The following is a 16,278-nucleotide window of genomic DNA, read 5'->3' on the forward strand; positions in this document are numbered from 1 at the left end:
CAATCACCCAATCTGCACACAGATCTGGAGGTTATATCCCTTACCAGCTGGACCCACACAGCCTTGGTTTCTTTGGGAGACCTCTTCCTCCCAGATATGGGGAAGAGCACCTCCCTGCTAGCTCTTGCCCCCCAACCAGCATACCCAGCGCCTCATCCGAGAACCTCGGGGAGGCCCTTGCCTTGGAGCTGGCCATTCTTCAAGGAGATAACAGCTTGGAGGTGGTGCAGCAGCGACCAAAAACCAGTAGAATGAGCCAAGGCAGCAAGCAGCCCTTAAATGAAGCTGGATAAATTACGTCAGCAGAGGTGAATTTCAGTCCCAAAACACTCATTGGCCCAGGGGAACCCACACCTCTGAAATCAACTGGCCAATTAGGGGAAAATCACAAATTTTTCCCACCTCTGTGGAGGCGGGTTTGGAACCCACCCAAACCGAAACCCGCCTCCAAACCGCCTCCATTGGGAAAATCCCCCCCTAGGTTTCAGGCAGAAGTCCCACCCAGTATTAAGTCTGCCCATTCAAAGCTGATGTTAAAAGTCAGCAGCAACATTCCCTATATAGGGAAAGAAGCTGTTAAAGATACAAGGCCATTTTTTTCATTGGCAATATTTTATTAAGTATATAATTGATTTAAATGCACCTTTACCACAGGTTTCATTGCTCGAAGATGAGGAGGATAAAACAAGTTATGCTGTGAAGATCAGTTAGCACCAGAGTCATTATGCTACCAACCATATATACAAGTCCTGCCACATGGACTTGCCAGTGATCCAAGGGATGGACCTCCACAAATTGCACAGCTGTGTAATGTGCTGTAAGGCCAGCTGTACACAATCTCAGGACACCATAAGAACATAACATAAGAACATAAGAAATAGGAGCAGGGGTAGGTCATTTGGCCCTTCAAGCCTGTTCAGCCATTCAATAAGATCATGGCTGATCTGCGACCTCAACTCCACTTTCCTGCACTATCCCCATATCCCTTGATCCCTTAATATTCAAAAATCTGTCGCTCTCTGTCTTGAATATACTCAACGACTGAGCCTCCACAGCCCTCTGGGGTAGAGAATTCCAAAGAATTCCACTGCCAGTAGCATTCAAAGTCACTTCCTCCCTCAACTGTTCTGCCTCCACCTCCTCCCAGGCTAACACAGATCACCTGCAGTAATCAGGAAATTTCCTTTTCAAATATGTATCAAATAACTGAAGCATTTTTTCTTCAAGGTCAACCCTTGCAGCTCTTCCCACTGAATAGCAAGAGCAGCATGACACAGCTGCTAAATTTCATCAGGATTATTGCTTTTTATGGCCAATTTATATGTCTTCTCCTTGGATCTTATGCTATCCCTAATTTCCCTTGTTAGCCACGGTTGAGTCGCCTTTATTGTTTTATTTTTATGCCAAACTGGGATGAACAAATTCTGTAGTTCATCCATGCGGTCTTTGAATGTTTGCCATTGCCTATCCACCGTCAACCCTTTGAGTGACATTCCCCAATCAATCCTACCCAACTCGTGCCTCAGACCATCGTAGTTTCCTTTATTTAAATTTAGGACCCTAGTCTCTGAGTCAACTACTTCATTCTCCATCTTAATGAAGAATTCGATCATATTATGATCGCTCCGACCCAAGGGGCCTCGTACAACAAGATTGCTAATTAATCCTTTCTCATTACATAATACCCAGTCTAAGATGGCCTGATCTCTGGTTGGTTCCTCGACATATTGGTCCAGGAAACCATCCCATAAACACTCCAGGAATTACTCCTCCACAGTATTGTTACTAATTTGGTTAGCCCAATCTATATGTAGATTAAAGTCACCCATGATGACTGCTGTCCCCTTATTGCACGCTTCTTTAATTTCCCTTTTAATGCCATCCCCAAGCTCCGCCTTACTGGTTGGAGGTCTATATACCACTCCCACTAATGTTTTTTGCCCCTTGGTATTTCTCAATTCTACCCATACAGATTCCACATCGTCAGAGCTAATATCCTTCCTTACAATTGTGTTAATCCCTTCTTTAACCAGTAATGCTACCCCACCTCCCTTTCCTTTTTGACTATCTTTCCTGAATATCGAATACCCCTGGATGTTGAGTTCCCAGCCTTGGCCATCCTTGAGCCACGTTTCTGTAATCCCAACCAAATCAAATTCGTTTACCTCTATTTGCGCAGCCAATTCATCCACCTTATTACGAATGCTCCTCACATTAAGACACAAAGCCTTCAGACTTATTTTTTTAACGCTCTGTGAGGGCAGGAGTGGGGACTGCAGGGAGGATGAGCAACCTGGCCACAGCACTGTGGTACAGGGGGCCATTCAAGTGGAGGGAGTAAAAAGAAATGTTGTAGTGGTAGGGGATAGTATCATTAGGGGGATAGATAGGGTTCTCTGCAGTCAAGAGCGGGAGTCCCGAAGGCTGTGTTGCCTGCCCGGTGCCAGGGTTAAGGACATCTCTTCTGGGCTGGAAAGAAACTTGGAGTGGGAGGGGAGGATCCAGTTGTCGTGGTCCATGTTGGTACAAACGACGTAGATAGGACAAGGAAGAAGGTTCTGTTAAAGGAGTATGAGCAGCTAGGGGTCAAATTAAAAAACAGAACCTCAAGGGTAATAATCTCTGGGTTATTACCTGAGCCACGAGCGAATTTGGCTAGGATAAATAAAATTAAAGAGTTAAATGCGTGGCTCAAAGACTGGTGTGGGAGAAATGGGTTTTGCTTCTTGGGACACTGGCACCAGTACTGGGACAGGAGGGAGCTGTTCCGTTGGGACGGACTCCACTTGGCCAGTGCTGGGACGAGAGTCCTGGCGAATCATATAACTAGGGCTGTAGAGAGGGCTTTAAACTAATTAGTGGGGGGGAGGTTTCTAGAGAGCAAATAACAGAAATGACAACGGAGAAGGTCATAGACTTAGGTAGCAGTGGGGAAATTAAAAAACAGAACGTGACAGGAAGGGACAGAAGGTATGGGGTAAAAGGTAAAGTAGTAAAAGGGGAAAAAACAGGAACTAAGTGTCACAAAACATATTTGAAAGTCCTTTATCTGAATGCACGTAGCATTCGTAACAAAATGAATGAGTTAACGGCACAAATAAGTACATATGGGTATGATCTTGTTGCCATTACAGAAACATGGCTGCAGGATGACCATGACTGGGAATTAAACATACCAGGTTATTTAACGATCAGGAAGGACAGGCAGGAAGGGAGGGGAGGTGGGGTGGCTGTTAATAAAGGAAGGAATCACTATAATACAGAGAAATGATATTGGGTCAAAGGAGCAGGATAGTGAAACAGTTTGGGTAGAGATAAGGAATAATAAGGGGAAAAAAACACTAGTGGGCGTAGTCTATAGGCCTCCGAACAGTTGCAACTCTGTTGGACGGAGTATTAATCAGGAAATAGTTGAGGCTTGTAATAAGGGAACAGCTATAATTATGGGGGATTTTAACTATCATATTAACTGGACAAATCAAATTGGGCAGAGCAGCCTTGAGGATGAGTTCATTGAGTGTATTAGGGATGAGTTTCTTGAGCAGTATGTAACTGAACCGACCAGGGGGCAAGCAACCTTAGATTTGGTCCTGTGTAATGAGACAGGATTAATTAAAAATGTCCTAGTAAAGGATCCCCTTGGAATGAGTGACCATAACATGGTTGAATTCCATATTCAAGTAGAGGGTGAGAAGGTTGGATCTCAAACAAGCGTGCTGAGCTTGAATAAAGGAGACTATGAAGGTATGAGAGCAGAATTGATTAGAGTGGACTGGGAAAATAGATTAAAGGGTAAGACGGTACATGATCAGTGGTGTACATTTAAGGAGTTATTTTACAACTTCCAAAAAATATATATTCCACTGAGGAAAAAAGGGTGTAAAAGAAAAGATAGCCATCCGTGGCTAAGTAAAGTAATTAAGGATAGTATCCGACTAAAAACAAGGGCATATAAGGTAGCCAAATCTAGTGGGAGGATAGAAGATTGGGAAGTCTTTAAAAGACAGCAAAAAATAACTAAAAGATTGATTAAGAACGGGAAGATAGATTATGAAAGTAAATTAGCAAAAAATATAAAAACGGATAGCAAAAGTTTCTATAGTTATATAAAAAGAAAAAGGGTGGCTAAAGTAAATGTTGGTCCCTTAGAGGATGAGACTGGGAAATTAATGGTGGGAAACATGAAGATGGCAAAAACGCTGAACAAATATTTTGTATCAGTCTTTACAGTAGAGGACACGAAGAATATCCCAACACTGGACAAACAGGGGGCTCTAGGGGGAGAGGAGCTAAATACGATTAAAATCACTAAGGAAGTGGTACTTGGTAAAATAATGGGACTTAAGTCGGATAAATCCCCTGGACCTGATGGCTTACATCCTAGGGTCTTGAGGGAAGTGGCGGTAGGGATTGTGGATGCATTGGTAATAATTTTCCAAAACTCCCTGGACTCAGCAAAGGTCCTGGCAGATTGGAAAACTGCTAATGTAACACCCTTATTTAAAAAGGGTAGTAGGCAGAAGGCTGGAAACTATAGACCTGTTAACATTTTACCAACGACAGATGTTAGGCTAAGAGTCCATTATTAAGGAGACAGTAACGGGACATTTGGATAAACATAATTTAATAGGACAAACTCAGCATGGTTTCATGAAGGGGAAGTTATGTTTGACAAATTTGCTTGAGTTCTTTGAGGAAGTAACACACAGGGTGGATAAAGGAGAACCAGTGGACGTAGTGTATTTAGACTTCCAAAAGGCATTTGACAAGGTGCCACACAAAAGATTATTGCTCAAGATAAAAAATCACGGGATTGGGGGTAATATTCTGGCATGGGTGGAGAATTGGCTCTCTAACAGAAAGCAGAGAGTTGGGATAAATGGTTCATTCTCAGACTGGCAATCAGTAACTAGTGGTGTTCCGCAGGGGTCAGTGCTGGGTCCCCAACTCTTCACAATCTATATTAACGATTTGGAGGAGGGGACCGAGTGTAACATATCAAAGTTTGCAGATGATACAAAGATGGGAGGGAAAGTAGTGAGTGAGGAGGACATAAAAAACCTTCAAGGGGACATAGACAGGCTAAGTAAGTGGGCAGAGATTTGGCAGATGGAATACAATACTGGAAAGTGTGAGGTTATGCACTTTGGCAGGAAAAATAATCGAGCAAGTTATTATCTTAATGGCAAGAAACTGGAAAGTACTGTAGTACAAAGGGATCTGGGGGTCCTGGTGCACGAAACTCAAAAAGTTAGTATGCAGGTGCAGCAAGTGATCAAGAAGGCCAATGGAATGTTGGCTTTCATTGCTAGGGGGATAGAATATAAAAACAGGGAGGTATTGCTGCAGTTATACAAGGTATTGGTGAGACCGCACCTGGAATACTGCATACAGTTTTGGTGTCCATACTTAAGAAAAGACATACTTGCTCTCGAGTCAGTACAAAGAAGGTTCACTCGGTTAATCCCGGGGATGAGGGGGTGGTCATATGAGGAGAGGTTGAGTAGATTGGGACTCTACTCATTGGAGTTCAGAAGAATGAGAGGCGATCTTATTGAAACATATAAGATTGTGAAGGGGCTTGATCGGGTGGATGCGGTGAGGATGTTCCCAATGATGGGTGAAACTAGAACTAGGGGGCATAATCTTAAAATAAGGGGCTGCTCTTTCAAAACTGAGATGAGGAGAAACCTCTTCACTCAGAGGGTGGTAGGTTTGTGGAATTTGCTGCCCCAGAAAGCTGTGGAAGCTACATCATTAAATAAATTTAAAACAGAAATAGATAGTTTCCTAGAAGTAAAGGGAATTAAGGGTTACGGGGAGCGGGCAGGAAATTGGACATGAGTCTAGGTTCGGAATGGTCATGGCCCTGTGGGTAGTGGAGCGGGCCCAGGGGCCATGTAGCCTGGTTCTGCTCCTACTTCTTGTGTTCTAATTCTGTGTTAGATTTCAGGAGATGGTTTTATTCCTGTTTCTGGCTGGGGTGGAGATCGCCTTTACAGAAGGTAAGTACTGTAGAAAATATAGGGACAGAGTGATCTCCTGGAAGAGTTTCGGTCGCCTAGATGGGTCGGAGAGGAATTTCCCAGATTTTTTCTCCCAAATTGGCCATTGGGTTTTTTATCTGGTTTTTCGCCTCTCCCGGGAGATCACATGGGTTCGGGTGGGATGGAGAGTGATAGAAGATTTGAGGTTAGGATCAGATCAGCCATGATCTTATTGAATGGTGGAGCAGGCTAGAGGGGCCGATTGGCCTACTCCTGCTCCTATTTCTTATGTTCTTATATTCTTAGACCTATTAGAATTATTATTTACTGTGGCCATATTTGATTTAAACCGTTGATTTCTCTCACTGCCACTTTTGTTTTTCTCCTTCCTTTCTTTTGCTTTTATCCTTGTTTCCCTTTCCTCTGTCCCCCTGCTCAGGTTCCCAACCCCCTGCCATCTTAGTTTAAACCCTCCCCCAGAGCACTAGCAAACACTCCCCCAGGACATCGGTTCCAGCCCTGCCCAGGTGCAAACCGTCCGGTTTGAACTGGTCCCACCTCCCCCAGAACCGGTTCCAATGTCCCAGGAACTTGAATCGCTCCCCGTTGCACCATTCCTCTAGCCACGTATTCATCTGAAATATCCTTCTATTTCTACTCTGACTAGCACGTGGCACTGGTAGCAATCCTGAGATTACTACCTTTGAGGTCCTATTTTTTAATTTACCTCCTAACTCCCTATATTCAGCTTTTAGGACCTCATCCCGGTTTTTACCTATATCGTTGGTACCTATATGCACCACGACAACTGGCTGTTCACCCTCCCCTTCCAAAATGTTCTGCAGCCGCTCTGAGACATCCTTGGTCCTTGCACAAGGGAGGCAACACACCATCCTGGAGTCTCGTTTGCAGACTGCAGATTAGTAAGCCTACCTGGTCTCGGAGCCACTTTTAAATACTGCTGCCTCGGTCGCCTCGTTCCCTCGCAGGTCCGCCCGCCTGCCGCTGCTGCTCTGAGGCCTACCTGGTCTCGGAGCCGCTTTTTAAACCGCCGTCTCGGTCGCCTCGTTCCCTCGCAAGTCTGCCCGCCTGCCGCTGCTGCTCTGAGGCGGGATAGGCCAAAAGGCCCTTAACAACCACTTAATTGCTTCTATTATCCCATTTTGAGAGGCCTTTCCGATTTTTAGACATTTTCCCCATCATACACGCCTCCTCTGGAACGCGCCAGGTAATCCTGGCAGCCTCACAATTGGATTGCTTACTAACAGCTGCAGCCCCACCATTACAAAGGAGTTTTCATCGATGATCATTTGCAGGTGGCAGAGCTTTGTTGTCTCAGGTCTGGGCGAACTTTTAGCAGGCCTACTCATTGTTGTGGAAGTTTGGAGCCTGACACCCATCTCCAGTGTGACCTCCTGGGAAACCCCTCTCCCCACTTTGACTGAGCGCTTCCTCAACTGAGGTATATACCAGAAGCATGGGGACCATTTAATTCCTTTCCTCCTGGACATCAGATTTGGATGAAGACCAGCCACGGCAGCAGCAGAACCATGAACAGCAGCAGCACCAACAGCAGGAGCATCAACAGGAGCGCCAAGCTGCTAGTCACCCACCTGAAGCTGCACAGGCCAGAAGGTGCCAGCGCGCGACAATATTGCTGCCCGGGATGCAAGGGACGCACTCATCTTGGCCAGATTTGGAGAGCCTGCACAATCAAACACTTTTGTCTCGCACCTTCTTACCAGAGCATCGACAATGGACAAGAACCTGCTGATTCCCATCACTCTGACCACCATACTGACAATTGCAAGGCGCCCTAAGCTCTTAATGTAAAAGTCCCATTTGCGAAATGACACAAGCCACAACTTAACAGTTTGCCATCAAATCTGTTTATAATACAATGACAATGATGGTTGGTCCAAATACAAAACATCACAGCACCCAAGTGACTACTCTTGTGACTACTTGTGCTTTATCTTCCTCTTACGCATGCTCCTACGTGCTGCTTCCCCTGTGGCTTCAGCAGATGTGGAGGCCCCTTGCTCACTTTCTTGCTGCTCCTGTCTCGATGCCTTTGGCGGCCGTCTTCTGGGGTGGCGAACCTGTGTGGGCTTGCCAACAGTCTGCTGCTCCTGCGGCTGCGCAGTTGGGTGAGGACTCTGGTGGGGCTTTGTCCAAGGGCTCTGCAGTGGCATGGTCATGTGAGCACTTAGAGAGGAGCCCTCACTTCCTTGTTCTCTACCACCAACATCCCTCTCATGGGTCAGCCCCATTTCAGAGCTAGCAAGTGGCTTGACAGCACCTTGCTGCACTTCAGGGGGGCCTTGAGGACCCGTTTCTGCACTGGAAGTCCTACTCCAGAGGACTTCCATGAAGGTCTGGTTTGTATGCTCAATAGCTGACCATCGCTCCTCAAGAGATGTCATTCTATTCTGAACAATGACCATGTTTTCCATACCCTGGTGACTAAGCTCCTCCATGGCCGTAGCCATCCTCTCCTCTACCGTAGCCAACCTTACCACGGAGTTAGCCATCCTTTCCACAGAGGTTGCCATCCTTTCCATGGTGATGCGTTCATGCGCTAATGCCTTCACAAAGGCTCTGCTCATGTTTGCGATGGACTCCTCCATTCGCTCCACACTCGCAGCGACCCTGGAGATGAAACCTGCCAGACTCCTGCACTTGTTCCTGGAGTTCCAGCACCTCTCTCCTTCTGGATGGACCCAGAGGCACAGGGTCGACATGCAGCTGAGCCGAGCTGGCAGAGTCCTGCGCCCTCCGACGAGGACTCTCCACTGCTGACCCTGTCTCCACCATCTGCTGATGCTCACTTGTGAGCTGTGATACACCAGGTGCCAACACTACTCTATCTCGCGAAGGTCCCACCGAGGTGTGAGTGTCTGCGCTGGTGCTGGGTGCGCTGAATTCTGCTGACGCTACGCCCTCAGAGGTTGCAGCTTCCTCTAAGGAGTCTGGAAGCTCAGGCTCTTCCTCCTGGACAGTGGGGACGGGTGCTTTCGATGGTCCTGCGGGGGAGTAAAGGAAAGAGTTAGAGATGTGAGGTCAAGGTTACATGCACATTGAATAGTGCAGATGATCATAGTCAATCTGTTAGAGCATCAGATTCATTATCAGTGACTCATGCAATGTCAATGAGAGAGATGCCAAACTATTCTGTCACCAGCTTGCTGTGATGCATCCGTCTGTCCGTCTCCCACTTGGGAATCCTCCTTGATCCCAGCGATTTCCAGGGCCGCCTCCTCCCAGGTAGTGAGCTGGGCTACTGAGGGTGGCCCTCCTCCTGTCATGGCTCTTTCCCTCTTGTTGTGGGCTCTCTTTTCCTGCAATGAGGGACACAAGTGGAGTTTGAGTGAGAATGAAGGAGTGAGTGTAGAGAATCCATAGCATAGATGCTTAAAATGAGACAAAGGACCCTCCATGTGTGTTGTAAGTTGTTGTCATTGCATCACAGTGATAGAGAGTGTGAGGGCTGCATGGTCGAACAGTTAAGTGAATGTGACCATAGAGAGAGAGGGAATGGGTAAGGGTGCAGGGATGTAAGTATCAAGTGGGATGTGGAGGAAGAGGTTGGCAAAGCAGAGTGCTGGTGAGGAGAGGCGATGGGGATCAGATTGAGGGTGATAGGAAAGTCATACTCACTTTTCCTGTGCGGAGAAGGTCATGAAACCTCTTCCTGCATTGCAGCCAGGTTCTGCGGCTCATTGATATGGAGTTGACCTCCTCAGCCACTTGCAGCCACAGAGTTTTAGTCTGCTGGGGTGGCTTTTTTCTCCCTGAGGAAGGGAAGAGCACCTCCTTATTAGATTTTGCTCCCTGCACCAGAGCTTGCAGGAAGGGCTCATCAAAGCGAGATGCACACTTTTGCTTGCTGGTGGACATGGTCGGTAAATGAAGTCCTTCATACAATGTCCAAAGCGTTTCCAGTCTCCAGAAGAAGCAAGGCTGCTTGCAAGCCTTAAATCCAGCAGCATTGATGACGTCATTGGAGGCAACTTTCTGTATGAAAAGACTCATTGGGCCAGGGGTTCCCACACGCTGGAAATCAATTGCCTAATTAGGGGAAAATTGCAATTTTTCAACACTTCACTTTGGAGTCGGGGTCCTGACACGAATCCCACCTGACACGGCTCAGCCCACCCACACTGTCAAAATCAAGCCCATTATGTGTGAAGTGGCTTTGAAATGTTTCTGAGGGCTTGATTAGAAGCTATACTTATTTTTTTTAATTACTGGATTTCCCGAAGTCCGGGGGAATGGTACCCTCAGACACAATGGGGGCGATTTTCCCACTGGAGGCAGGTTGGAGGTGGGTTTCGGTTTGGGTGGGTTCCAAACCCACCTCCACTGATAGGGGGGAAAAACTGCGATTTTCCCCTAATTGGCCAGTTGATTTCAGAGGTGTGGGTTGCCCTTGGTCAATGAGTCTTCTGGGACTGAAACTCGCCTCTGCTGACGTCACTTTTCCAGCCTCATTTAAGGGCTGCTTGCTGCCTTGGATCATTCCACTGGATTTCTGTCGATGCTGAACCACCTGCAACATATTTTGAGAAACCACTATGTCCAATTCCAAGGCAAGGGCCTCCCCAAGGTTCTCGGATGAAGCGCTGCAAATGTTGGTTGAGGGGGTGAGAGCTAGCAGAGAGGAGCTCTTCCCCTCATCTGGGAGGAAGAGGCCACCCAAAGAAACCAAGACTGTGTGGGTCCAGCTGGCAAGGGATATAACCTCCAGATCTGTGTGCAGATTGGGTGAATGTTTATGTGTATTGATGAAATGCCATCCCTGTTGGAAAGCATAAAAATGATTTGATGGCAAAATGTTGGCGTGATGGCATCTGTTCTTTCACCTTAGGCAGCTCCACATTGTGGGCTCCGCGACACGTGCATTGTCAGGTTGGTGGCCAGAGTGAAAGGAGGCCACAGAGTCAAATCCATTGTCTATCATGTCTTAAGATGGAGCCAAGGACATGTGCCAACATGGGCAACCTATGCAAATCTGGCCAGGATAAGTGCATCACGGGCAGCCATGTGCTCGTGTGCTGCCGCTGCTGCTGGTCGATAGACCGGCACTTGGTCCTCCTCCTGCTCCTTCTCCTCCTCCTGCTCCTCCTCCTCCTCAGCCTCCGCCTCCTCCTCCTCATCTGAGGAGGCTAGGAACTGAGCCACTTGCTCGTCAGGAAGCTGCAAGCCACGACACTGTGCCATGTTGTGCAGCGCACAGCAGACCACAACCATTCTGGAGACCCTGTCTGCTGAATACTGGAGGGCTCCACGAGCAGCAGCAGCAGACTCACGACACGCTGCAGCACGTCGGCCGGCAGCTCCATTTCGGGTAACTCGCAGTCCGGATGGGAGGAGGGGAGTCGGGCATGGTGGCCAGAGCGGGAGAAGCAGGCCACCACGCGTGGAGCCGGCAACAGTGAGGAGGAGGCCGCGGTGAAGAGGAGGACGGAGCGGCTGAGGGACATCGTGCTCCCACTGCCACGGGAAGCCATTGTATTGACTCTGAACGCGGCGCTGTATGTATAGCTGACGCATCCCTACGGGGAACAAGCATTCCATTGTACTTGTTACATATGGCAAATAAATCTAATCTGAATCTGAATCTGAATCTGATCGGTCAAGGCATCGGAAGCACATCTTCAACAACCCAGTGGTTTGCTCGATGATGGACTGGTCGAAGTGTGGCTGGCGTTGTAGCACTCTTCAGCCTCGTTAGCTGGCCCCCTGATCGGCGTCATTAGCCACTTCTTCAGGGGGTAGCCTTTGTCACCAAGGAGCCATCCGTTAAGTTGGTTTGGTGGATTGAAAAGTGGAAGAACACTAGAGTTCCGCAGGATGAAAGAGTCATGGCAACTACCACAGAACTTGGCGCAAACATGCAAAAACTCCTTCGTGTGGTTACACACCAGCTGTACGTTGAGGGAGTGGAAGCCCTTGCAGTTGACAAAGATAGCTGGGTTGTGATGGGGTGCCCTAAGGGCCACATGTGTGCAGTCTATGACGCCCTGCACCATTGGCAAGCCTGCCATATTTGCAAAGCCAAGCGAACACGCAGTGACACTTGCTTGATCCCTTAAGAAGTGGATGCAATTGTGTGCCTTTGCGAAAAGGGCATCGGTAACCTGCGTGATGCAACTGTGGGCAGCCGACTGGGAGATGCCGCTGATGTCTGCTGATGATCCCTGGAAGGAGCCGGAGGCAAAAATGTTGAGTGCGGTGGTGACTTTGACAGCCACTGGTAAGGGGTATCCACCCGTTCCTCTGGGCACCAGGTGTTGGTGCAGCAATGCGCAGATGTCTCAGACAACCTCTCGCGAAAGTCTCAGCCTCCTTTGGCACTGCTGCTCAGTCATGTTGAGGTAGCTCATCCTCTGTCTGTAAACCCTGAGAGGGGGGTATCTCCTGTGGCGACGTGCTTCCATGCGCTGGCGCCTTCTGCCCTGTGCAGCATCAGGTGAGTGAGCAGGAGGTTGGGGCTCCTGCTGCTGTTGCTGCTGAGCTGCTTGGTTCTGCTGCTGCCGTGGCTGCTCCTCATCCGAATCTGAGCTCCATGGTGAAAGGAAATGAATGGTTCCCATACTGCTTGCAGATGCCTCTGTTGGGGAAGCGCTCAGTCCAAGCGGGGAGAGGGTCTTCCAAGGAGGTCCCACAGTTGATAGATAGAAGCTGCAGCACCTCCGACTTCAGTAGGCCTGCTAAAAGTGATGAAAGACCTTTTAAAGCAAAGTTCTGCCACCTGCAACTAAACCCTGATGAAAGTTCTGTTTTAATGGTGGAGCTGCAGTTGTGAGGAGACCACCCACTTGTTAACCCGCCAGGTTTAGCTAGCGTGGTTTAGGAGGGTCGTGGAACATGCTGAAAATGTGGAAAAATAACGAGGGCCCCTCAAAATAGGATTAGAGAGGCCCTTAACTACCATTTAAGTGTCTTAACAACCTCTCTGGACTGGTGGAGGCGGGACCGATTCACACCCAGCAAAACCGCCTCCGGCAAAATTGCGCAGAGGCGGGTTGGAGGCGGGTTCCGAACCTGCACTCAATTTTTGTGATTTTCCCGCCTTTCCTGCCTCCCAACCCGCTTCCTCGGGGCTGGGAAAATTGACCCCATGGTCATGATTTACATGAATCAAAAGGAATTTTACACTGACATTGTGCAACTGGTCAGTGACCAGGAGCACTAGATCATGCAGGTCAATACCCTCTTCCCATTCAGCAATCATGACACTTTCATTAAAAGGCAATTATTTGTGCCAACCTTATTTGAAGGCAACGGCAGAATGTAAGGATGGCTCCTTGGAAACCAAAACTACCCTCTTCAGCCATGGTTAATGACACCCCACGCCGGACAAAGATTGAGGTGAGAGAGGAATTACCTATCAGGCAGTGTGAGCAAGATCCTAGAAGAGCCACTCCAGATGTGTGGACATACTGAGATGGATTCTAGCATTCTTCCAGATGCTGCTGTAGCACTATTTGTTTGGCTACTAAAAACATGGACGTTAATGCTGCTATTGGTTTTAGTACCAGTATTTTCAGAACCATGGTTATATTGCCCCCTTGTTGCAGCAAGCTTGTTTTTAAAATTAACACCCAGTTATTTCATTATAATGAGCTTCCACCATATGTGTGTTTGAGTGTGTGTGTGTGTTAGAACCTGCCTGTGTATATAATATTTAAAGTGAGGAGTTGCTCCAATAATTTTCTCTATTTTTATGACATATTAATTTTTATTATCTTTTACAGATCGCCATGGCACCATACCAGCACCTCGAGGAAGATATGAATAGTTTAAAACATGTTCTTGAAATGAAAAATCAACAAATCCATCACCAAGAAAAGAAAATTATGGAACTGGAAAAACTGGTTAGAAAAAAACTGGGATTCTATTCATGAAACTTCTGTGGATCAGAATCAGATTTTTCAGTTTGCTAAATCTGAAAAGTTTTGATGGAAGTGTCATATTGCAGCAGCAATACTACGTTTTGTTCTAGTATAGCATCCTATTGCTCAGATTTTGCTGAATTCTGACATCATGCTTTAAAATGGAAGCATTCTGTTGAAATTGTACTGAATCTGCAAAATTAGTGCCTGCTGTGACTTTAAATTAGATTAGATTAAAAAGTGACCTTTCAGCTTTAATTTTCTTTTCACAAGAAGCACCCCCGATAGTTTTGAGGTAAAGTTATTGGGTAAATTTTTGTCTTCAATGCTCCTGGCACATTTTCGGACATGTGCCCCACCCCACAATTTTCTGCCCATAATGGATGGAAAATCATCTGGGAGAGCACCTGAATTTTTGAAATGTGCTTCTGGCATGTAATGTTCCATGCACAGAGTACTGCAGATAAAAACTTAGCCCATCATCTCTAAGCTAAACAGACCCAGAAGGCCCAGGTTCAATCCATATTCTGTACCTTGGGTTAGGGAAGGGCAAATTGTACTGATTATTATTGATCCCTGCTGGAAGTGTATGTGTGCAGGCATAGGGCAAAGACAGGATCAGGCTCAGATGTGGTGTTCTTCGTAGTCAAACGGCTTGCTGCCACTCGAGGGTAATTCACCATTCATGAAACTGATGGGATCGGACCAGCTGCCCGTATTCACCCACCCAATTTTACTTTCCATTGGCGGGTGTAGAACGGGCGGGCGATCCAATTGCATCAGTTTCACACCATGCGCGTTGGCTTAAAATACCCACTCCCCGCAAGTGTCAGCCCACTACAACATAAGAGCATAAAAATTCTGCCCCTTGGTGGGAGAAGAATTCTTGGGGTGGAACCTGGATCCACCAGGTCGGTTTTCCACCCCATTTACATTGTGCATGAAATTTTGAGCCAGGAGGTGCAGACACTTCTGCCCATCCCAGTTATGGTGAATCCTACTAGGCGATCCTGTTAGGCCCAGTGAGACCAACATCTGCTCATGTCAGGTGGATTGAGACCATGGAGGAATTTGAAAATGAGAGTAAGAGCCTTAAAATTCAATAAAGCGGAGGAGCAAGTGAAGTTTGGCAAGAATAGAGATAGTGGCCTAGAAATTTGATGATGCCATGTTCATTTTTCTGCTACTAAACTTGCGCCTAAGTCTCCAGCATGGTGGGCAGGAAGCGAACGCTCATTACGAGCCAGACGCCATATTGATATAGGCAAAAGAAATATGCATCCTATTAAATCCGTGAATCTTAAGGTATGGTGTTCTTCAATAAATAGACGGAGACTGCAGATCAACAATCAACAGGTGTTTACTGGATGAGGGTAGTCTAAAAACTAACAGTACAGATGCCTGCTCAGGGCCTTTATACAGGTGTGGTCACAACCGGTACTACAGTATACAGGAGCTGTAAAAGTAGTTCTCTCTTAAAGGTACATACACTACAATTCCTCCCCTTTTAGATTAACAGTACCATAACATTCAAACAACAGTTAACACTTTTAACATGCACAGTAACTGAAATAGTCCATTTATAGATTCAGTCTTTGGGGCGGCTTCCTGATCCTTTCTGGATAGCGCCTTTCCTGAGTGTCTTGTTCTTGGTGCGGAGGCGATTCTGGCCCCCTGTCGTCGGTTAGTTCATCAGTTTCCGAAGCTACTGTTTCTGAGGTAGATGCAACCGGTATGTCGGGTTCATCACCAGGTACGCTAGACATGGGGTTGACTCGTTCCTGTGACGCTAGGATCTGGTCGACATGGCGTCTCACAATGTTCCCCCTGACATCCACTGTGTACATTAGTGGCCCCTGCCGTGTGCATATCGTTCCGGGTTGCCATTTCTCTGTTCGGTAGTCGCGGGCCAAGACTGGTTGTCCTACATTGAAGCTCCTTGTCAGCTTCTCATTGATGTGCTGGAATTGCTTATTCTCAACATTTCTTCGCACATTTGGTCTGAGCAAATCCAGACGAGATCTCAACCTTCGGTTAAAGAACATCATGGCCGGGGTCTGGTTGGTAACTGCATGTGTCGCATTTCTGTAGGCTAACAGGAAATTGTCCACCTTATGCTGCAGTGGAATGTCATCATCGCACATGGCCCTTACTGCCATTTTAAAGGTTTGTACGAACCTCTCAGCCAATCCATTTGTGGCTGGATGATACGGGGCGGATGTGTAATGCCTTACCCCATTCCTTCTCATAAATTACCGAAACTCTTCGGACACAAACTGTGGTCCGTTATCAGAGTAAATCTGCTCTGGCAAGCCGTTCCTGGTAAATATGGTCCGTAGGACTGCAATCGTTTTCTCCGTAGTGGTGGAGGACATTTTGATCACCTCAGG

The 16,278-nt window shown here is 47.2% G+C and overlaps 1 protein-coding gene across 3 annotated transcripts in view; it reads left to right on the forward strand.

Annotated features, from left to right (window-relative positions):
- LOC147111908 (microtubule-associated tumor suppressor candidate 2-like) overlaps positions 1 to 16,278 on the forward strand; it is a 901,351-nt gene that overhangs the window by 865,523 nt on the left and 19,550 nt on the right. For all 3 annotated transcript variants that reach the window (XM_085999292.1, XM_085999294.1, XM_085999293.1), the window contains one exon: positions 13,751 to 13,870. In XM_085999292.1, coding sequence (XP_085855418.1) covers positions 13,751 to 13,870 — 120 coding nt within the window. The remainder of the gene's footprint in view (positions 1 to 13,750; positions 13,871 to 16,278) is intronic.

Source organism: Somniosus microcephalus, chromosome 10 (assembly GCF_052327205.1).
Source record: "Somniosus microcephalus isolate GS21.2 chromosome 10, FLI_Smic_1.0, whole genome shotgun sequence".
NCBI lineage: Eukaryota > Metazoa > Chordata > Chondrichthyes > Squaliformes > Somniosidae > Somniosus > Somniosus microcephalus.